The sequence below is a fragment of the Zophobas morio genome, unplaced genomic scaffold (assembly GCF_036711695.1).
Source record: "Zophobas morio isolate AGI-343-1 ecotype UQ-CSIRO unplaced genomic scaffold, CSIRO_AGI_Zmor_V1 ptg000012l, whole genome shotgun sequence".
In the NCBI taxonomy this organism is placed as follows: Eukaryota; Metazoa; Arthropoda; class Insecta; order Coleoptera; family Tenebrionidae; genus Zophobas; species Zophobas morio.
In genome coordinates, this window is record NW_026972117.1 from 2863268 (window position 1) to 2887292 (window position 24025).

At 26.8% G+C, this 24025-nt stretch overlaps 1 protein-coding gene across 6 annotated transcripts in view; it reads left to right on the forward strand.

Annotated features, from left to right (window-relative positions):
* LOC135127627 (probable ATP-dependent RNA helicase DHX35) overlaps window positions 1–24025 on the forward strand; it is a 104396-nt gene that overhangs the window by 6176 nt on the left and 74195 nt on the right. For 2 of the 6 annotated variants that reach the window (XM_064054142.1, XM_064054143.1), the window contains exons 2-3: window positions 10379–11023; window positions 18319–18849. The exons of 3 other annotated variants lie outside the window; for them this stretch is intronic. In XM_064054142.1, coding sequence (XP_063910212.1) covers window positions 10525–11023; window positions 18319–18849 — 1030 coding nt within the window. In that variant the 5' untranslated portion in view covers window positions 10379–10524. Of the gene's footprint in view, window positions 1–4242; window positions 4356–10378; window positions 11024–18318; window positions 18850–24025 lie in introns of those variants that run through there. One more of the 6 variants, XM_064054144.1, reaches the window with a different exon arrangement.

The following is a 24025-nucleotide window of genomic DNA, read 5'->3' on the forward strand; positions in this document are numbered from 1 at the left end:
AAACTGAAATATCCAAAAACTGAGAACCTAAAAAGTCGAAGAATTGAGCAGTAGAAAAATCCAAAAAGCGAAGTCGAAAAATTGAAACCTTAAAAATATTAAAAAATATAAAAATCAAAAACCCGAAAAATCGAAAAATTAAAGAATTGAACAGGAATATCGAAACCCTCGAAAGTCAAGAAATGGGAAAATCAAAACATCGATTAATTGAAAAAACGAGAATTGAAAAACAGAAAATCTAAAACCGGGAAGTCAAAAAATCGATTGATTAAGAAATCAAAACATTTGAAAAATTCGAAAACTTGAAAAACTGAAATATCGAACAACTGAAATGAAAAATCGAGAAATCGAAAAATCTAAAATTTCAAGTATTGAAAAATTAAAATATCAAAAAACGGAAAAATATAAAATTTAAAAATCGAAAAATTGGAAAAACGACAATTGAAACACAGAAAATCAAAAACCGGGAAGTCGAAAAATCGAAAGATTAAGCAATCGAAAAATTGAAAAATCGAAAAAGTAAAAAAAAACGACACATCGAAAACTCCAGAAGCCAAAAATCGAAAAGTCGAAGAATCAAAATATTGAAAAATTCCAGAACTGAAATATCCAAAAACTGAGAACCTAAAAAGTCGAAGAATTGAGCAGTAGAAAAATCCAAAAAGTGAAGTCGAAAAATTGAAACCTTAAAAATATTAAAAAATATAAAAATCAAAAACCCGAAAAATCGAAAAATTAAAGAATTGAACAGGAATATCGAAATCCTCGAAAGTCAAGAAATGGGAAACTCAAAACATCGATTAATTGAAAAAACGAGAATTGAAAAACAGAAAATCTAAAACCGGGAAGTCGAAAAATCGATTGATTAAGAAATCAAAACATTTGAAAAATTCGAAAACTTGAAAAACTGAAATATCGAACAACTGAAATGAAAAATCGAGAAATGGAAAAATCTAAAATTTCAAATATTGAAAAATTAAAATATCAAAAAACCGAAAAATATAAAATTTAAAAATCGAAAAATTGGAAAAACGACAATTGAAACACAGAAAATCAAAAACCGGGAAGTCGAAAAATCGAAAGATTAAGCAATCGAAAAATTGAAAAATCGAAAAAGTAAAAAAAACGACACATCGAAAACTCCAGAAGCCAAAAATCGAAAAGTCGAAGAATCAAAATATTGAACAATTCCAAAACTGAAATATCCAAAAACTGAGAACCTAAAAAGTCGAAGAATTGGGCAGTTGAAAAATCCAAAAAGTGAAGTCGAAAAATTGAAACCTTAAAAATATTAAAAAATATAAAAATCAAAAACCCGAAAAATCGAAAAATTAAAGAATTGAACAGGAATATCGAAACCCTCGACAGTCAAGAAATGGGAAAATCAAAACATCGATTAATTGATAAAACGAGAATTGAAAAACAGAAAATCTAAAACCCGGAGGTCGAAAAATCGATTGATGAAGAAATCAAAACATTTGAAAAATTCGAAAACTTGAAAAACTGAAATATCGAACAACTGAAATGAAAAATCGAGAAATCGAAAAATCTAAAATTTCAAATATTGAAAAATTAAAATATCAAAAAACGGAAAAATATAAAATTTAAAAATCGAAAAATTGGAAAAACGACAATTGAAACACAGAAAATCAAAAACCGGGAAGTCGAAAAATCGAAAGATTAAGCAATCGAAAAATTGAAAAATCGAAAAAGTAAAAAAAAACGACACATCGAAAACTCCAGAAGCCAAAAATCGAAAAGTCGAAGAATCAAAATATTGAACAATTCCAAAACTGAAATATCCAAAAACTGAGAACCTAAAAAGTCGAAGAATTGAGCAGTAGAAAAATCCAAAAAGTGAAGTCGAAAAATTAAACAATTGAACAGGAATATCGAAACCCTCGAAAGTCAAGAAATGGGAAAATCTAAACATCGATTAATTGAAAAATCGAAAAATTGAAGTCGAATTATGGAAACCTTAAAAAAATTGAAAAATGGAAAAATCAAAAACCTGCAAAATCGTAAGATGGAAAAATTGAATAATAAGTAAACTGAAAAATCCCAAAACTGAAATGTCGAAAAACTGAGAAATTAAAAAATTGAGAAATCGAAAAATCAAAAAAGTGCAGTTGAAAAATCGAAACCTGAAAAAATAGAAAAACTGAAAAACCAAAAACCTGAAAAATCAATTAATTGAAAAATCGACAAATAAAGAGTTTATAAAAGTCAAAAATTGAAAAATAGTAAAATCCAAAAATTTAATAATAAATAGAAGTAAACTGAAAAGTCCCCAAATTAAAATTTCGGTAAATCTAGTGTCAATTTGTCGAAAGTAAAACGCGTCGTAAAAAATATTATGACACTTTTTCCTAGTTAGAAACAAACACTGTTGCCAAAATAAGTCGAGGAGTCCTCAACCGTCATTTAATTTAAACTATGACGCTTCTCTATGTTCTTTGGCTGAGTAAATGAATTATTTATCTATAAATTGGAAAAAAAAAACAACAAAAATTGAAAAATTCAAAAGTGGGAAAATCGAACAACTTAAAAACTCGAAAAATGAATTGTTCGGCTACACTTCATGGGACAATGGAACTTCTGTGGAAATAACCGTCAGCCAAGTTTTTTTTCTGTAACTACGTATTTGGAAGACTGTGGAACATCTGCTGCTGTTCCACGGACGCTTGTGAACTAACCGTTTCATGCAGTGGAATAAAAATACCACAATGACAACTTCCTTCTCAAATAATAATAATAATTAGCAACATAAATAAAATGTTCAACAAAAAATGCCATTTTGCATTAAATTGCAACGACATTGATTCCTCCAGAATCGTGTTTTCTGTTCCAACAAACAAGTTTTGCTCTAATTAACGAGGAACTAGTAAATCAAACTAGCCTTGACCACGTAATACGCATTTTTTGATGATTCCGATAAAAAAAAGGACGATGTTGCGATGTTTAGTACATCCAGAGGTCGTAAAAATTTCAATAGGAAATAAAAAGTTTTAACGGGTTTGCAAAATTACCTGTTTGGTTTTAGTTTGAAAGTCTAAAAAGTCAGTTTTCTTTTTTTATATTTTCAGTAGTCGATGAAGCGCTAAAATTGCTTAGAACAATATACAGCCGGACGGTGTGAAAGCTTTTATTACCAGAAACGAGTTTACGTTTATTCGGAACATGTTTGTTCAAAAAATAAACATCATACTCAAAATGTTGTAAATTAACAACGCATTTAGACAGATAAACTTTGCGCAAGGGGTGTTTGTAAGTATTGTGCTTGTGCGTGTTTAGGTAAACTAGCTAAAAGCAATAGCGTTTGCGGAATTTCGATATGTCGCGGCTGCTATTTTTAGCGTAACGGTTTTCGCTGAATAGTTTTTACTTTTTAAATGTAAAATCAATATTCATGTCGTGCTAATTAGCAAACAATGGAAGGCAGCAAACGGAGTTCGGAGAACACATACATTAAAGGGTGTTAGTCAAATTACGACGATTCAGCTGTCGATGCATTAGAATAACAAATTAGGTAGGTTATGGTGGAATAGAAATCTGGCGCAGACGAATTTAAAAAATTATAGTAATAATTACACGATGCACTTTTTTTTTTTTGTTTTTTCGGTGTTTAAAACGGGTCGGAAATAAATGAGCAGCCAGAAATCTTCAAAGGGAATATGACAAGGGGAAAGTTAAGTCGAGTTGTATTCAGTTCGTTTGCGAGCGATTTAAGATTATCTAAGTAGGTCGTGCCTGACGTGTGACATTTGTGGATTACGTCATTTCTCAAATTGAGGAAAAATAGGTTAGAATAGTTGTAAGTTTGATTCCACTTTGAGGGAGAAAATTGGTGTTGAAAGTTTTTTCTTTGAAGCTGATAATTTTTTTTCTAAATAAAATAAATTGTGTCGACAGATTTTTTCGTTACGGTCCAAAAATATATTTTTTTTAATTTAATTAACTAAGCTATGGAAAATTTTACAATATTAAACGAGCAATTCTTGTACATATAAATATAACGGGTTTCTCGAAAACGACTTTAACGATGTCGATGAAATTTACAGGTTGGGTTTTTTTTGGTTCAAGAAATCGATTGATCATAGTTTTAACTTCTGAAACTTACAGCTTCATGCATTTTCAGCAATTTTCCGGTAGTGAATTATATTTGATCAGATAACATTACACGAACACGAGATTGTTTTAGATAAGTTTGGGTGAGAGTACGTATGACGTACCTTTTTATCTTCAACTGTGCGTACCGTAACCTACTCCACCGTATGGAGGACGTTAAAATTCACCTTCTGATGTGACAAAATTTACGAAAAACTGAACAGTGAGTGGATAAAAGGCACACGAAAGTGAGTTGAATTGAGGTTGTTGTCATTGTCAAGGATTAATTTCGGAGGCTTCACGGTCGGAATCAATATATGATCGTTTTCCGAGGTGGGACCGTGTTATTTGAGTTTTTGGGCTCGACGTTTCGCACACTTCGTAAGTAGTATCTTCAGGAGCAGGGATGAGAAATTAGGAATAACGCAAAAGAGCATGGTAACGTTTTGTAATGTTTTTCAATTTTTTGATTTCAGTTTTTCAAATTTAAAATTTTTCGATTTGCAAAGGATGTAACGTCTACCAGAGAAAATGACCAATTTTCGATGTTTTCGTTTCTTCAGTCTTTGGAGTTTTCAAAGCAAAATTTTCAGTACATAGTTCGATTTTTCAACTCTTGATTTTTTTCTGTTTTAATTTGTATTTTTATACTTTTTCGACTTTCCAAGTTTTGAATTTCGATTTTTTTCTTGTTTTTCGATTTGCAATTTTTAAATTTTTGATTTTTATTTTTCAATTTTCCGTTTCTTCAATTTTCTGGTTTTTCAATTTTTCCATTTTTATGTGTATAATTTTTTAACTTTTCAACTTTTGAATTTTTCGTTCGGTTTAAATTTTTCGATTTCCATTTCTTTGAGTTTTTAATTAATTTTTTTTTTAGTTTCATTAGCGTTTTCGTGGCATAAACTTGGCTTCGATAAACGGTTATCGTGGAAAAAAATTGAAAATTGTTGAAATTTTGGGTGTTTCGGAGATCCAAGGTGTTTAATTTAAGAAACTCAAGTTTTTTTATCTAGAAGTGTGACGAATTTAAAAATATGTATGTTATTAGAGAATTTTTCGTTTTGAACTTTTTCGATTTTTCATCTTTTAAAATGTTTTTACTTTTACAATTCTTCGCATGTTCAATTTTTCGACTTGCAATTTTTGAAGTTTTTAATTTAAAATTTTCCAGTTGCCATTTTTCGATTTGCAAAAGATGTGACATCTACTGAAAAGTCAAAATCTAGTTTAAAAATTTCAATTTCTAGATATTTTATTTTTTGGAATTTTCAGTTTTTCAGTATTTCGATTTTTCAACTTTTGAATTTTTTTGACCCAATTCGATTGTTTGTCTTCAGTTGTTTGATTTGTAATTTTTCGATTTTTAAATTCTCGTTTTAGTTTTCACGATTTCGATTTCCGATTTTTCATTTTTCAGTTTTTCGTTTCTTCAATTATTGTTTGACTTTTCAGCTTTAAATATTTTAATTTATCGATTATTCAACTTTTGAATTTTTCTATTTCAATCTGTATTTCTTTAGTTTTTGATTTGCCAGTTTTCGATTCCTTAAAAAAATGATCAAAAGTTTACAAATTTTTAGAGTTTTTTTTGCCTTCTAGATTTTTCATTTTCCAATTTTTCGTTTCTTCATTATTGTTTCAGTTTTTAACCTTGAATATTTCAATTTTTCGATTCTTCAACTTTTGAATTTTTCTGTTTCAATTTTTATTTCTGTAATTTCGATTTGCCAGTTTTTCAAAAAATTGATTTGATTTTTAAATTCTTGATTTAGTTTTTCACTTTTTCGATGTGATTTTTCAGAAAAAAATTATCAAAAGTTTACGAATTTTCTGAGATTTTTTTGTTTTTTCCAAGAGTTCGGTTTCTCGATTTTTTATTTTTTAATTTTTCGTTTCTTCAGCTTTAAATATTTAAATTTCTGTTTCAATTTATATTTCTTTAGTATTTTGATTTGTCAGTTTGCGATTTCTTCAATTTTTCGGTTATTTCTTCAATTTTTTGATTTGTAAATTTTCGATTTTTGAATTCTCGATTTACTTTTCACTTTTTGGATTTGCGATTTTTCAGAAAAAAAATATCAAAAGTTTACAAATTTTTAGAGATTTTTTGTTTTCTCAAATGCTCAGTTTCTCGATTTTTCATTTTTCAGTTTTTCATTTCTTCAGTTATTGCTTAAGTTTTTAGCTTTAAATATGTTAATTTTTCGATTATTCAACTTTTGAATTTTTCTGTTTAATTTTTATTTCTCTAGTTTTTTGATTTGTCAGTTTTAAATTTCTTCAATTTTTCGATTCTTTATTCCTTCAGTTTTTTGATTTCTAATTTTTCGATTTTTAAATTCTCGACTTGGTGTTCACTTTTTCGATTTGCGATTTTTCAGAAAAAAATTATCAAAAGTTACAAATTTTTAGATTTTTTTTGTTTTTTCAATTGTTCAGTTTCCCGATTTTTCATTTTTCATTTTTTCGATTATTCAACTTTTGATTTTTTTTTTTTCAATTGTATTTCTTTGGTTTTTTGATTTATCAGTTTTCGATTTCTTCAGTTTTTCGATTGCTTATTTCTTCAGTTTGATTTGTGATTTTTCGATTTTTAAATTCTCGATTTAGTTTTCACTTTTTCGATTTGCGATTTTTCAGAAAAAAATTATCGAAAATTTAGACATTTTTTGAAATTTTGTTATTTCAAATGTTCAGTTTCTCGATTTTTCATTTTTCAATTTTTCGTTTCTTCAATTATTGTTCGAGTTTTCAGCTTTAAATATTTTAATTTTTCGATTACTCAACTTTTGAATTTTTCTGTAATAATTTTTATTTCTTTAGTTTTTGATTTGTCAGGTTTCCACCTTTTCACTTTTTGGATTTGAGATTTTTCAGAAAAAAATTATCAAAAGTTAAAAATTTTTAGGTTTTGTTTGTTTTTTCAATTGTTCAGTTTCTCAATTTTCCATTTTTCATTTTTTCGTTTCTTCAGTTATTGTTGAAGTTTTTACCTTTAAATATTTTAATTTCTCGATTACTCAACTTATTTATCTGTTTCAATTTCTATTTCTTTAGTATTTTGATTTGTCAGTTTTCGATTTCTTCCATTTTTCGGTTATTTCTTCAATTTTTTGATTTGTAATTTTTCGATTTTTGAATTCTCGATTTAGTTTTCACTATTTCGATTTGCGATTTTTCAGAAAAAAATTATCAAAAGTTTACAAATTTTTTAGAGATTTTTTTTGTTTTCTCAAATACTCAGTTTTCCGATTTTTCATTTTTCAGTTTGTCATTTCTTCAGTTATTGTTTAAGTTTTTAGCTTTAAATATGTTAATTTTTCGATTATTCAACTTTTGAATTTTTCTGTTTAATTTTTAATTCTCTAGTTTTTTGATTTGCCAGTTTTCGATTTCTTCAAATTTTCGATTGTTTATTCCTTCAGTTTTTTGATTTCTAATTTTTCGATTTTTAAATTCTCGACTTGGTGTTCACTTTTTCGATTTGCGATTTTTCAGAAAAAAATTATCAAAAGTTACAAATTTTTTATTTTTTTTTTGTTTTTTCAATTCAGTTTCTCGATTTTCCATTTTTCATTTTTACGTTTTTTCAGTTATTGTTTACGTTTTTAGAGAGAAACTTAACATTTGAAAAGGCAAAAAAACCCTCTAAAAATTTATAAACTTTTGATAATTTTTTCTGAAAAATTGCAAATCGAAAAAGTGAAATAAACAACGGAAGCATTTAAGAAATCGAAAACCAAAGAAATAAAAATTGAAACAGAAAAATTTAAAAGTTAAAAAGTTGAGAACTCAAACAATAATTGAAAAAACGAAAAATTGAAAAATGAAAAATGGATAAACTGAACATTTGAAATAACAAAATTTCAAAAAATTTCTAAACTTTCGAATTTTTTTTTCTGAAAAATCTGAAATCGAAAAAGTGAAAACTAAATCGAGAATTTAAAAATCGAAAAATTACAAATCAAACAACTGAAGAAATAAGCAATCGAAAAACTAAAGAAATCGAAAACTGACAAATCAAAAAACTAAAGAAATAAAAATTGAAACAAAAAAATTCAAAATTTGAATATTCGAAAAATTAAAATATTTTTTCTTTTCTTCAGTTATTGTTTCAGTTTTTAGCCTTAAATTTCTGTTTCAATTTTTATTTCTATAATTTCGATTTGTCAGTTTTCGATTTCTTCAATTTTTCGGTGATTTCTTCAATTTTTTGATTTGTAATTTTTCGATTTTTGAATTCTCGATTTAGTTTTCACTATTTCGATTTGCGATTTTTCACCAAAAAATTATCAAAAGTTCACAAATTTTTAGAGATTTTTTGTTTTCTCAAATGCTCAGTTTCCCGATTTTTCATTTTTCAGTTTTTCATTTCTTCAGTTATTGTTTAAGTTTTTAGCTTTAAATATGTTAATTTTTCGATTATTCAACTTTTGAATTTTTCAATTTCAATCTTTATTTCTTTAGTTTTTGATTTTTTAACTTTTGAATATTTCTGTTATAATTTTTTTTTTCGTTTTTTGATTTGCCAGTTTTCGATTTTTGGATTCTCGATTTAGTTTTCACTTTTTTGATTTGCGATTTTTCAGAAAAGAATTATCAAAAGTTTACAAATTTTTAGAGATTTTTTTCTTTTCTCAAATGCTCAGTTTCTCGATTTTTCATTTCTTCAGTTATTGTTTAAGTTTATAATTATATATAAATATGTTAAGTTTTCAATTTTTCAACTTTTGAATTTTTCTATTTCTTTAATTTTTAATTTTTTAACTTTTGAATTTTTCTGTTATAATTTTTATTTCTTTAGTTTTTGATTTGTCAGTTTTCGATTTTTCGATTCTCCATTGTTTCACTTTTCGGATTTGTGATTTTTCAGAAAAAAATTGTCAAAAGTTTACAAATTTTTGGAGATTTTTTTGTTTTTTCAAATGTTTAACTTTCTCGATTTTTTATTTTTCAATTTTTCGCTTCTTAAGTTTTTGCTTAGGTTTTTAGCTTTAAATATTTAAATTTTTCGATTATTCAACTTTTGAATTTTCTATTTCAGTCTTTATTCCTTTAGTTTTTAATTTTTTAACTTCTGAATGTTTCTGTTTCAATTTTTATTTGTCCGTTTTCGATTTCTTCAGTTTTTGATTTGTAATTTTTCGATTTTTAAATTCTCGATTTAATTTTCACTTTTTCAATTTGAAAAAAAAAATCAAAATCTACTTTGCAAATTCTTAGAGATTTTTTTGTTTTTTCAAATGTTCAAATTCCCGATTTTCCATTTTTAATTTTTTTTTCAATTATTGTTCGAGTTTTCACCTTTAAATCTTTCAATTTTTGAATTTTTCGATTTTGTAATTTTTCGATTGGTAGATATTTCAGTTTTTAGTATTTAATTCAAAATTAAAAACATTTATAGCTTAATTTTCGAAATCTAAGTGTTTAATTTAAGGATCTCGAGTTTTATTTATACATTTTTTGGCGATGGTGTGACGAATTTGAAAAACATATTGAACTTTGAAAAATTTGAAATTATCGTTTTTTGAAAAGTTTCTGATTTTTGTTTATATATTATTTTTTGTTTTTTGGTACAAATGAAGAATTTATAGAAAGTCCACGTACCTCAAAATTTTGATTCAATAATGACGGTTTATTTATTTATTTATTTATTTGATATTTAATCGTATGTTTTGTTAAGAAACTCAAGTTTTTATTCGTTTTTTTTAAATCATTTTTATTGAAAGTTCGGTTACAATTTTTTTGTTTAGGCTTTTGTTTGTTTGTTTTGTCTAGAATCCAATTTAAAAGATTTCCTTATTAATGATTTCAAGGAAAATAGAGTAAATATAGATTTTCGTAGTCAAAATGATAAATGATCAGTCAGGAATGTTCAAAGGGGAGAATTAAGTTGATCCATATTTACTTTATTCACGAACGACTTAATATTATCATAATAGGCCATGCCTGAAGTGACATTTGTCAAATTGGAAAAAAATAGGTTAGAATTAATATAAGTTTGACGCCACGTTGACGTTAATCGAACCTGAGTTATATATTTTTTTATGTTATGACGTGTATACACTACATTATAAGCAAAAATAAAATACTAAAATTGTCTTTGGTTTTATTATTGTTCGTTAAGTTGCTCTTTTTAGTACACATTTCACTTCCGTAATTCGTAAGCTTCCAAATCTTGTGGTTAAAGCTCCGTTCTTTCATTGGCGAAAAAAATTCTTCCCGCACCGCCGTGGCCACGATTTTAATTCGCTTTTATTACTTCTAGGTGTACAAAAGCCATCTCCCCAAACCGGTTGCCTCTTAACTCCGCCTCCCCAGTATGTCTTAGCCCCTCCTCCTTATGAATACTCATCCGAAATTGCCGCCCCACCCGTAAGACTGAGCGGTCACCACATCCTCGAGCCAATCACGATGGTCTGTCCCGCCTCCCACGTCAGCAAACTCCTCCTCGTCCTCCTCCTTTCCCTCCTCCTCTTCTACATCTTCATGGACTTCAACCTGTACTTACGCATCCAAAACTACCCGCTCGAGCGCGCCTCCGAGGACAACGGCACCCAAAGTTACAGGGACGTCACCTGGCTGGGCTGCAACATCAACCCGCTGTGCGACGTGACCGTTAAAGCCGTACTGTTAGACCACACCAACTACTACCTCTTCGCCCCCTTAGTCACCATCGTCGACAGCATCTTCGAAATCTCGCAGATCCACTACATCACGCCAAACTCGATAAGCGTCTTCCACGTTTTCGTCGCCATCCTCAGCGCCAAGTGCATCTCGAGCGACAGCCTCGCGTACCGTCGGATCGGCGTCGTGCTCTTCGAGCTGCGCACCTTCCTCGACGACCTCGACGGCCACGTGGCCAGGGTGAGGAAGAACGTGAAGGGGGAGAGGTCGGAGATCGGGTCCACAGGTTAGTGGGGCGGGAGGGGCGGCTCGATGGTGGGCGTTCGTTGGCGGAGTGGGGGCGTGGACGACCAATCGCGGTGAAGTGTCTCGAAGTCAAATTCGAATATTGTTGCTTTTGAGCTTTTTAACTGACATTTAAAGATTTTTCAGTTTTTCCATTTTTCGAATGACTCCATTTTCCAATTTTTCAGTTTGTAGATTTTTTTCGATTTTTAATTTTCCGTTTCTTCAGTTTTTCATTTTTTTCAGTCGTTCGATTTTTCTAGTTTTCAGTTTTAAAGGGTTGTTTTGAATTTTGCAAATTTTTGATTTTACATATTTTCTATTTTTCACTTTCCCGATTTTTAATTTTTCAATTCTTCAAATTTTTCGATTTCAAGTATTCGTTCGATTTTTTTATGTTTCAATTTTAAATTACAATTTCTCAACTTTTGAATTATTAGAATTCATGATTTTACAATTTTTGGTTTCTTCAAATTGTAAATTTTTCGGTTTTTTAAATTTTACAAATTTAGCAATTTTTTGATTGTACAAATTTTCCGATTTTCAGTTTCTTGATTTTTAATTTTTCTATTTTTCAGTTTTCTGATTTTTCAAGTTTTCGAATTTTCAATTTTTTTGAAAAAGCTGAAAATTAAACTTTATAAACTCAAATGTCGAAAAATTGTAAAATTGATAAATCGAAAAACTGCAAAATTTTAAAACAAGGAAATCGAAAAACCGAAGAAACGAAAGTTTGGAAAATCGAAAGATCAAAAATTAAGGTATCTAAAAATAAAGAACTCGAAAATTGCAGAAACGAAAAAAGGAGCAACTGAAAATTCACAAGTTGAAAAATCGAAACATTTAAAATTGAAAACCCGAAAAATTGCAAATTTAATTTTTCGATTTTTCGTCTCGAATTTTTGATTTTTCAAGTTTTCGAATTTTTGGTCTTTCAATTTTTGGAATTTTAAATTTTAAAGGTTTAAATTTTTCGACTTTTGGATTTTTCAAATTTTCGGTTTTACCATTTTTTCGTTTCTTCATTTTTACGATTTTTCCATTTTAGAAATTTTCTATTTTTCACTTTCCCGATTCTTAATTTTTTATTTCTTCAGTTTCCTATTCAGTTTTTCGCATTCGAGTAGTCGCACGATTTTTCGAGTTTTCTATTTTAAGTTTCAATTTCTCAGCTGTTGGATTTTTAAAATTTTTGGTTTTACAGTTTTGCAATTTTTTGATTTTACGAAATTTCCATTTTTAGTTTCTCGAATTTTAGTTTTTCGATTCTTCAATTTTTGGAATTTTTAGTCTTTCGATTTTTCGAGTTTTGAATTTTTCAAAGTTTCGATTTTTCAGTTTTTCCATTTTAGAATTTTACAATTCTTCGATTTTACAAATTTTCGTATTTTTCAGATTTTTCGAATTTTTAGTCTTTCAATTTTTCGAAAAATTGTGTATTTCCATTTTTCAGTTTCTCTATTTTTAATTATTCGTTTCTTCAGTTTTTAGACTCCAATTTTCCAACTTCTTAAGTTTTCTATTTTTCGTTTCTTCAAGTTAACAATTTTCGATTTTACAAATTTTCCATTTTTCAGTTTCTCGATTTTTAATTTTTCTATTCTTCAGTTTTTTGATTTTTTAAGTTTTAGAATTTTTGGTCTTTCGATTTTTGGAATTTTCAATTTCAAAGGTTTAAACTTTTGGATTTTTCAAATTTTTTCGTTTCTTCCTTTTTACGATTTTTCGAATTTACAAATTTTCTATTTTTCACTTTCCCTATTTTTAATTTTTCAATTAATCAATTTTCTTTTTCTTAAATTTTTCGAATTCGAGTATTCGTTCGATTTTTCGAGGTTTCAATTTTCAATTTCAATTTCTCAGCTTTTGGATTTTAAAAATTTTTGATTTTACAATTTTTCGTTTCTTCATTTTTGTTTTTTTTATTCAATTTTAAATTTTTTGATTTGATTGAAAATTTGAAAAATTAAAGTATCTAAAAATAGAAAACTTGTGTTTTTCAAGTTCGAAAAATTGAAGAAACGAAAATTAAAAAATTGAAAAATCGAAAAATTTAAAATCAAAAACTCGAAAAATGGCAAATCGAAAAACTTGAGTGGCAACTTTGGTTCCTTGTTTTCTTAATTTTTGATTTTTTTTTCGATTTTTCCTTTTTTCGATTTTTAGGTTTATAGTTTTTAGATTTTGCAGATTCTTGATTTTTCAATTTTATTGAGTGGAAAAATCGAATTGAAAAAGCTGAAAATTGAATTTTATAAACTCAAATATCGAAAAATTGTAAATTTGAAAACTCGAAAAATTGCAAATTTAATTTTTTGTTGTGTTAATTTTTGATTTTTCATTCCGATTTTCAAATTTTCTATTCTTCAGTTTTTTGATTTTTCAAGTTTGCGAATTTTTGGTCTCTCGATTTCTTGAAGTTTCCATTTTAAAGGTTTAAATTTTCAACTTTCGGATTTTTCAAATTTTTGGTTTTACAGTTTTTTCGATTCTTCATTTTTACGATTTTTCGATTTTACAAATTTTCTATTTTTCGTGCCATTTTTCGAGGTTTTAATTTTAAATTTCAATTTCTCAATTTTTGGATTTTAAAATTTTTCGTTTCTTCAATATGAAATTTTTCAATTTTCTTAATTCTACAAATTTGCAATTTTCTGATTTTTCAAGTTTTCGAATTTTCAATTTTAAAGGTTTAAATTTTCCAACTTTTGGATTTTACAAAGTTTCTATTTTGCACTTTCCCGATTTTTAATTTTTCAATTCTTCAGTTTTTTCTTTCTTCAATTTTCGAATTCGATTTTTGAAGTTTTCAATTTTAAATTTCAGTTTCTCAACTTTTGGATTTTAAAAATTTTTGATTTTACAATTGTTCCTTTCATCAATTTTAAATTTATCGATTTTTTTAATTTTACAATTTTGCAAATTTTTGATTTTACAAAATTTCCATTTCAAGTTTCTCGATTTTTAGTTTTTCGATCTTCAATTTTTGGAATTTTTATTCTTTGATTTTTCGGGGTTGGAATTTTAGGTTTCAATTTTGGACAAATTTTTGGTTTTACAATATTTTCGTCTTTGCGTTCTTACGATTTTTCGATTTTACAAATTTCCTATTTTTCATTTTAATTTTTCAATTCTTCAATTTTCTTTCTCCATTTTTTCGAATTCGAGTTTTCGTCGGTTTTTTCGAATTTTCAATTTTAAATTTCAATTTCTTAATTTTTGGATTTAAAATTGTTTTTATTTTACAACTTTTTGTTTCTTCAATGCGAGAATTTTCAATTTTCTTAATTCTACAAATTTTGCAATTTTTTGATTTTACAAATATTCCAGTTTTCAGTGTCCCGATTTTTAATTCTTCAATTTTCTGATTTTTCAAGTTTTCGAATTTTCAATTTTAAAGGTTTAAATTTTTCAGATTTTGGATTTTACAAATTTTCTATTTTTCACTTTCCCGATTTTTAATTTTTCAATTCTTCTGTTTTTTCTTTCTTCAATTTTCGATTTCGATTTTTGGAGTTTTCAATTTTAAATTTCAGTTTCTCAACTTTTGAATTTTTAAAATTTTTTACTTTACAATTGTTCCTTTCTTCAATTTTAAATTTATCGATTTTTTTAATTTTACAATTTTGCAAATTTTTGATTTTACAAAATTTCCATTTCAAGTTGCTCGATTTTTAGTTTTTCGATTCTCAATTTTTGGAATTTTTAGTCTTTGATTTTTCGAGGTTGGAATTTTAGGTTTCAATTTTGGACAAATTTTTGGTTTTACAATATTTTCGTTTTTGCATTCTTACGATTTTTCGATTTTACAAATTTTCTATTTTACATTTTAATTTTTCAATTCTTCAATTTTTTCGAATTCGAGTTTTCGTCGGATTTTTCGAATTTTCAATTTTAAATTTCAATTTCTCAACTTTTGTATTTTTAAAATTTTTGATTTTACAATTTTTCGTTTCTTCAATTTTAAATTTTTTGATTTTTCGATTTTAAATTTTTTGATTTGATTAAAAAGTTAAAATATCTCAAAATAGAAAACTTGAAATACACCAAATCGAAAAATTGAAGAAACGAAAATTCAAAATTTGAAAAACCGAAAAATTTAAAATCAAAAACTCGAAAAATGGCAAATCGAAAAACTTGAGTGGCAACTTTGGTTCTTTGTTTTCTTGTTTTTTGATTTTTTTTTCAATTTTTCCTTTTTTCCATTTTTAGGTTTATAATTTTTAGATTTTTCGGATTCTCGATTTTTCAATTTTAATGAGTGGAAAAATCAATAATTGAATTTTATAAACTCAAATATCGAAAAATTGTAAAATTGAAAATTTAGCTTTAGAATTTTTCGATTTTTCATTTCGATTTTCAAATTTTCTATTCTTCAGTTTTTTGATCTGTCAAGTTTTAGAATGTTTGGTCTCGATTTCTTGAATTTTCCTTTTTAAAGGTTTAAATTTTCAACTTTTGGATTTTTCAAATTTTTGGTTTTACAATTTTTTTGGATTCTTCATTTTTACGATTTTTCGATTCTACAAATTTTCTATTTTTCACTTTCCCGATTTTTAATTTTTCAAGTCTTCAAATTTCTCTTTCTTAAATTTATCGAATTCGAGTATTCGCTCGATTTTTCGAGGTTTTAATTTTAAATTTCAATTTCTCAATTTTTGGATTTTAAAATTTTTTATTTTACAATTTTTCGATTTCTTTTAGTTTTATAGATTTTGCAAATTTTTAATTTTTCAATTCTTCAATTTTCTTAATTTTATAAATTTTGCAATTTTTTGATTTTACAAATATTCCATTTTTCAAGTTTTCGAATTTTTGGTTTTTCAAATTTTCGGTTTTACAATTTCTTTGTTTCTTCATTTTTACGATTTTTCCATTTTACAAGTTTTATATTATTAACTTTCCCGATTTTTAATTTTTCAATTCTTCAGTTTTTTTTTTCTTCAATTTTTCGAATTCGAGCAGTCGTCCGATTTTTGGAGTTTTCAATTTTAAATTTCAGTTTCTCAACTTTTGGATTTGTAAAATTTTTGATTTTACAATTTTTCCTTTCTTCAATTTTAAATTTTTCGATTTTTTTTAATTTTACAGTTTTGCAAATTTTTGATTTTACAAAATATCCATTTTAAGTTTCTCGATTTTTAGTTTTTCCATCTTCAATTTTTGGAATTTTTAGTCTTTGATTTTTCGAATTTAGAATTTTAGGTTTCGATTTTGGACAAATTTTTGGTTTTACAATTTATTCGTTTTTTCATTTTTACAATTTTTCGATTTTACAAATTTTCTATTTTTCATTTTAATTATTAAATCCTTCAATTTCCTCTTTCTCGATTTTTTCGAATTCGAGTTTTCGTTCGATTTTTCGAATTTTCAGTTTTAAATTTCTCGATTTTTAAAATTTTACAATTTTGCAATTTTTCATTTTACAAAATTTCCATTTTCATTTACTGGTTTTTTAGTTTTTCGATTCTTCAATTTTTGGAATTTTAATTTCGATTTTTCAAGTTTTGAATTTTAGGTTTCAATTTTGGATTTTTAAAATTTTCGATTTTACAGTTTTTCGTTTCTTGGAGTTTATATTTTTTCGCTTTTTTAATTTCACAATTTTGCAGTTTTTCGATTTTACCGATTTTCCATTTTTTAGTTTCTCAATTTAAATTTTTCGAATTTTTAGGCATTCGATTTTTCGAGATTTCAGTTTTAATTTAAAGATTTCAATTTTTCAACTTTTGGGTTTTTCAAATTTCCGATTTTACAATTTTTCAGTTTTTTAATTTTACAATTTTGCTATTTTCCATAGTTTTTCCATTTTTCAATTTCTTCAATTTTCGTTTGTACAACTGGATTATTTGAATTTTCAGTTTAACAATTTTTTGATTTTTCAGTTTCTCGATTTTTAATTTTTAGATTTCGTATTATAATTTGGAATTGTTCGATTTTTTAATTTTATTAATTTACAGTTTTTCGATAATTCAGCTTTTCAGTTCTTTGTAATTTTTCAAATTTTCGATTTGTAATTTTTTAGTTATCTAGTTTTTAGATTGTTCAATATCTCGTTTTCAATTTTTCGGTTTTAGTTTTTGTTTCTCCAATTTTTCGATTTGTATTTTTTCGAATTTTTGATATTTCGAGATTTGAATTTTTGAAATTTTCGATTTCAATTTTTCGTTTTTTAAATTTTTGTTTAATTTTTTAGATTTTTAATTATCGATTTTTCAACTTTTCGTTTTTTCAATTTTTTGAGTTTTGGATTTTACAGATTTCGATTTGCTAACTTTAATTTTTTCAAATTTTCGATTTTAAAATTTTTCGCTTTTTATTTTTGATTAATTTTTTTTAGTTTTCAACTTCTGAATATTTCTATTTTTCGTTTTTTGAATGTTTAGATTTTACAGTTTCTGGCTATTTTAATATTTCGATTTTTCAGCTTTTCGATTTTCAAATTTTAAATTTGAATCTTCAATTTTTGGATCTCGAAAGATCGACAAATTGAAAAATCGAAAAAAAAATCGAAATCTTTAAAATTGAAAACTAAAAAATTGTAAATTGAGAAACCGAAGAGATGAAAAGTTGAAAAATTTGAAACTAAAATTGAAAACTCGAAAAATTGAAGAAACGAAAAACTGAAGAAGCGAAAAATTGAGTAGTTGGAAAGTCAAAATTTTAAAACAAAGAAATCGAAAAACTAAAGAAACGAAAATTTGGAAAATCGAATGATCAAAAATTAAAGTATCTAAAAGTAGAGAAGTCGAAAAATTCAATAGTTGAAAAATCGAAAAATTGGAAGTCAAATTGAAAAAACAAAAATTAAAATATCTAAAAATAGAAAATTCGATAAAATTCCAAATCGAAAAATTCAAGAAACGAAAATTCAAAATTTGAAAAATCGAAAAATTTTAAACTGAAAACTCGAAAAATAGCAAATCGAAAATCTTGAATGGCATATTTAGTTGTTTTCTTGATTTTTAGGTTTATAATTTTTAGATTTTTCAATTTTCTTGATTGGAAAAATCGATAAATTGAAAACGCGGAAAATTATATTTTATAAGCTCAAATTTCGAAAAATTGTAAAATCTAAATTTTGAAAAAACGAAAAAACTAAAAACTCGAAAAATTAAAATTTGAATTTGACGCCGATATGCTTTGCTGCGATTGGTCGCTACGGTTACAAAAATTAACGTTAAGCTATTCGTGTCCATGCCGCAACATTTTTTTTCTCGGCTTTCCAACCCCCAACGAAAACCCACCACCGAGTATCGCTTCAAAACAACAAACGTTCACCGGTTCCCCGTGCAGGTTACTACGTCGACGGCGTGTGCGACGCCCTCGGCTGCGCCGCCCTCATGATCGGCGCGTTCGTCTTTCTCAAGAACAACCCCCCTCGACGGGGCTACATGCAGCTGCCCACCTGCAGCGACTCCAAGGACGCCGCCATCGTCTACAAGAGCAAGGTGACGTCGAAGAAGGTCTCGAAGAAGCTGTCCTGCTTCGCGGCGCAGCTGCTCCTCAGCTCGATGGCCTGGAACAGGTACATCGCCCTGTACCAGGAGATGCTCGAGGGCGGCGACGTCTCGCCGGCGGAGGCGGCGCGCCGCAGCGAGGTGTTCCGCAGCTCCTTCTTCTTCTTGGTGACGTGGCTGTGGCGGGTGGTCAACGTCCACAACATGCTGCACTGCCTCCTCGTCGGGATCTTTTGTGATAAGCTGTGGGAGCTCCTGAGGAACGTACAGTACGTGGGGTTCGCGGTTCTTCTCTTCGTTATAGGGATCACGGAGGTGCACGTCAGGGAAGTGGGGATGGTTTTGGCGCACAAGGGGTTCTCTAACAGTACGTTTTAACAGTAGCTGTAATACTCATTTTTTTTATACTTTATATATTTTTTATTTTTATTATTGGTTATTTATCCTCGATGCGCTTAGCACTAAACGAGATTTTTTGTTATTATTTGGTTGTTATACATACTTATATGATAGGTTGTACACTTGCAGCGACTTTTATTTGTTCGGATGAGGCAGTCAGGAAAATGTGTTGTTGTTGTTGCTCAGTATTAGAACGGATGTGGTTCGAAAGCGCTTGGGGGAGTTAGATTTTTTTTTAGGTTTGTACAGGGTGTACAGAAAATTTTGTCCAAAAGGAAGTGGTCCAGCGCTGTGGGAGGAATTGCTGCGAGCTCTTCCGTATTGTAGTTCGTGACGTTGTACTTAATAGTTTTAGTATTGTCCGTGTCTAAGTGTCAAAAAATTCGACAATCTTTATGTCTTTAGGAATCTATTTTTTTAAGTGTACTTTTCATAAATGACATGAATCTTTAGCTTGTGTGATAATTATGTCGTAAAAACACAAAAAGAATAATAAACAATTAGTAAAATTTTTCGAAGATAAAGTCAAAAATCTTCCAAAAATTAATCGATCCGTTGTACTTTTGCTAGAAGCTTGGAAATTTGCAACAATTGGATTTTTCTTTTTAAATTGTGTTATTTCAAACATTTTGATCAGGTTCTGATCATTTTGATTTAATGTGGGTTTCATATTTTTGAAATTTCTAACTTTCGAAAAGTCCGATTTTTTGTGTTATTTAAAATTAATTGGGCTGTAGATTTGTCTGATTAATCCAAATCTATAGCACTGGAAATCGGAGAGATTTATTTGTCCGTTTTTTTTGCGAACAATTTTGAAAAACATAGTGGAGAAATTTTGAAAAATTTAAATTCTTGTTTTTTCGTCTCTGTACATTTGTTTCATACACATTTTTGGCACAAATTAACAATTTGCAGAAACTCCAGTTCTAAAATTTTGATGTAATTTGGGTTTTCTGTTTTAAAATTTTTAACTTACCAAAAGTCAGATTTTTTGTGATATTTCAAATTAATTCGAGTTTCGATTTTTCTGATTAATCAAAACCTAAATCGCTTAATTGAGAATCTCGAGTTTTATTTATCCGGTTTTTGGCGAAGATGTAACGAATTTGAAAAGTCGAGAAATTTTGAAAAATTTTAAATTCGTATTTTTTGAAAATTGTGTTCAAATCTTAACAATTTGTAGAAACTTTACATTTCTCAACATTTTGGTTTAGTGTGGTTTTTATAGTTTTGCAATTTTTAATTTAAAAAATTCACTTTTTGTACTATTTAAAATTATTCCGCTTTGGATTTTTCTGATTTGATCGAAATTTAAGGCACTTAATCTAAAAAACTCGAGTTTTATTAATCCGTTTTTTTTGGCTAAGATTTAACGAATTTGAAAAACCTCATGTTGGAGAAATTTTGAAAAATTTTTAATTTGGATTTTGTTCAAGTTTTTTTTTCTTGTTTATAACCATTTGCAGAAACTTCACTTTTCTGAACATTTAGATTTAGTGTTTTTTTTTATATTTTTGCATTTTTCTGAATTAATTGAAATTTAAGGCACTTAATCTAAGAAATTCGAGTTTTATTAATCAATTTTTTTTAGGAAGATGTAGCGAATTTGAAAAATTTGAATTTGAAAACTGAAGAAATTTTGAAAAAATTTTTCAACTTTCGAATTTTCCAAATTTTCGAGTTTTCAATGTTTCCATTTTAGAATTTTACAATTCTTGGGTTTTACAAATTTTCTTATTTTTCAGCTTCTCGGTTTTTAATTTTTCGATTCTTCAGTTTTCTTTTTCTTCAATTTTTCGAATTTTTAGTCTTTCAATTTTTCGAAAAATTGTAGATTTCCATTTTTCAGTTTCTCAATTTTTAATATTTCGTTTCTTCAGTTTTTAGACTTCAATTTTTCAACTTTTGAATTTTTCAATTTTTCACTTCAAGTTTAAAATTTCGATTTTTCAAACTTTCCATGTTTGAGTTTCTCGATTTTTAATTTTTCTATTCTTCAATTTTCTGATTTTTCAACCTTTGGATTTTTCAATTTTACGAATTTTCTATTTTTCATACTCCCGATTTTTAATTGTTCGATTCTTCAATTTTTTTTTTTCTTAAATTTTTCCAGTTCGAGTACTCGTTCGATTTTTTGAGGTTTCAATTCTAAAATTTCAATTTCTCAACTGTTGGATTTTTAAAATTTTTGATTTTACAATTTTTCGTTTCTTCAATTTTAAATTTTTGGATTTTTTTTAATTGTACAAATTTTGCAATTTTTTGATTTTACAAATTTTCCAATTTTCAGTTTTCTGATTTTTCAAGTTTTCGAATTTTTGGATTTTTCAAATTTTCGGTTTTACAATTTTTTCGAATTCGAGTATTCATTCGATGTTTTGAGGTTTCAATTTTAAATTTTTTGCTTTTTATTTTTGATTAATTTTCTGATTTTTCAACTTTTGAATATTTCTATTCTTCGCTTTTTGAATTTTTAGATTTTACAGTTTTTCACTATTTTAATATTTCGATTTTCCAGTTTCTCGATTTTCAAATTTTAGATTTTTTATTTTTTTGAATCTTCAACTGAAAGATCGACAAATTGAAAAATCGAAAAAAAAAATTCGAAGTTGAAAAATCGAAATATGTAAAAAAAAATTGAAAAAACAAAAATTAAAACATCCAAAAATAGAAAACTTGAAAAATTCCAAATCGAAAAGTTCAATAAACGAAAATTCAAAATTTGAAAAATCGAAAACTCGAAAAATAGCAAATCGAAAAACTTGAATGGCAAATTTAGTGTTTGTTTTCTTGATTTTTAATTTTTTTTCAATTTTTGGGTTTATAATTTTTAGATTTTGCATCTTCTCGATTTTCAAATTTTCGATTATTAAATTTTTTTAAGTGGAAAAAATCGATGAATTAAAAAAGCGGAAAATTAAATTTTATAAACTCAAATATCTAAAAATTAAAAAATCGAAGAAGTGCAAAATTTTGTAACAAAGAAGTTGAAAAACTAAAACGAAAATTTGGAAAATCGAAAGATCAAAAATTAAAATTTCTAAAAATAGAAAACTCAAAAAAATTCCAAATAGAAAAATTCAAAGTTTGAAAACTCGAAAAATGGCAAATCGAAAATCTTGAATAGCACATTTAGTTGTTTTCTTGATTTTCGATTTTTCTTTTTTTTTTAATTTTTCGTTTTTTCGATTTTTAAGTTTACAATTTTTAGATTTTTCAATTTTTTTAAGTGGAAAAATCGATAAATTGAAAAAGCAAAAAATTAAATTTTATAAACTCAAATATCTAAAAATTAAAAAATCGAAAAGGTGCAAAATTTTGTAACAAAGAAGTTGAAAAACTAAAACGAAAATTTGGAAAATCGAAAGATCAAAAATTAAAGTATCCAAAAATTGAAGAAACGAAAAATTCAGTAGTTGCAAAATCGAAAAATTGGAAAGTCAAATTGAAAACCAAAAATTAAAATATCTAAAAACAGAAAACTCGAAAAAATTCCAAATCGAAAATTTCAAAATTTGAAAAATCGAAAAATTTAAAACTGAAAACTCGAAAAATGGCAAATCGAAAATCTTGAATAGCACATTTAGTTGTTTTCTTGATCTTCGTTGTTCCTTTTTTTTTCAATTTTTAGTTTCTTCAATTTTTAGGTTTATAATTTTTAGATTTTTCAGTTTTCTTGAGTGGAAAAATCGGTAAATTGAAAAAGCGGAAAATTAAATTTTATAAGCCCAAATTTCGAAAAATTGTAAAATCAAAAAATTGAAGAAACGAAAAAACTAAAAACTCGAAAAATTAAAATTTGCACCAGTTTGAATTTGACGCCGATGTGTTTTACTGTGATTGGTCGCCAATTACAATTTTTAGTTTCTAGATTTTTGATTTTTCTATTCTTCAGTTTTCTGATTTTTCAGATTTTCGGTTTTACAATTTTTTCGTTTCTTCATTTTAACGATGTTTCGATTTTACAAATTTTCTCCTTCAAATAATTTTTCGAATTCGAATATTCGGTCGATTTTTTTAGGTTTCAAGTTTAAATTTTTCGAATTTTTAAAATTTTACAAATTTTGCAGTTTTTTGATTTTACAAATTTTTCAGTTTCTCGAGTTTTAATTTTTCTATTCTTCAGATTTAGTGTTTTTTTATATTTTTGGATTTTTAATTAAAAAAAAATCCACCTTTTGTGTTATTTAAAATTATCCCGCTTTGGATTTTTCTAATTTAATCGAAATTTAAGGCACTTGTTTTAAGAAACTCGGGTTTTATTATTCCGTTTTTTGGCGAATTTGAAGACCCTTATGGTGGAGAAATTTTGAAAAATTTTTGATTCGTATTTTTTTTGAAAAAAAAAATTCTTGTTTATATGTTTGATATAAACACTTTTTGGCACATTAACAATTGGCAGAAATCTTACCTGTCTGAACATTTAGATTTAGTGTGGTTTTTATATTTTTGGAATTTTTAATCAAAAAAATCGATTTCTGTTTAATTAACAAAGTCGAGTTTTCTTTATCCGTGTTTTGACGGAGGTGTGACAAATTTGAAAACTTATAATTGTGAACTTTTGAAAAATTCAAAATTCGTGACTTACACAATTGGAAAATTTTTAAATCGTGTTTTTTGAAAATTTTTTTTATATTTGTTTCAAACACATGAATAAATTGCAGAAACTCCACATTTCCCAACATTTTGATTTCATGAGGGTTCATGTTTTTGAAATTTTGGATTTCGAAAAATCTGATATGTTTTTGTTTTAAAAGTTTTTGAATTTCCAAAGTTACAATCGACTTTTCTTATTGTACGTGAACATGTTGTAAACTTTCTTTAATATTTTTTACCCTAGTTGGCCATGAAATTTATTTTTAATTTGACAGACAGAAACTTGTCGGTGCTGCCAACATCATTATTTTAAAAATAAATTTCAGGACACAATTGTACTGTGTTGTATTTTCCAAGCAAAAACGTGCATAATCAACACCTAACTCTGTTATCCCCCTATTTACTACCTACTTTCTGTGATAAGATAACGTTATACATTTTATGTTAATCTATTGCGTGTTCTACCGTATGTATTTACTTAATGAGCATTATTTAATCGTAGACGGGACCTAACGCAAATATTTAACAATATTTGCGCATATCGAGAA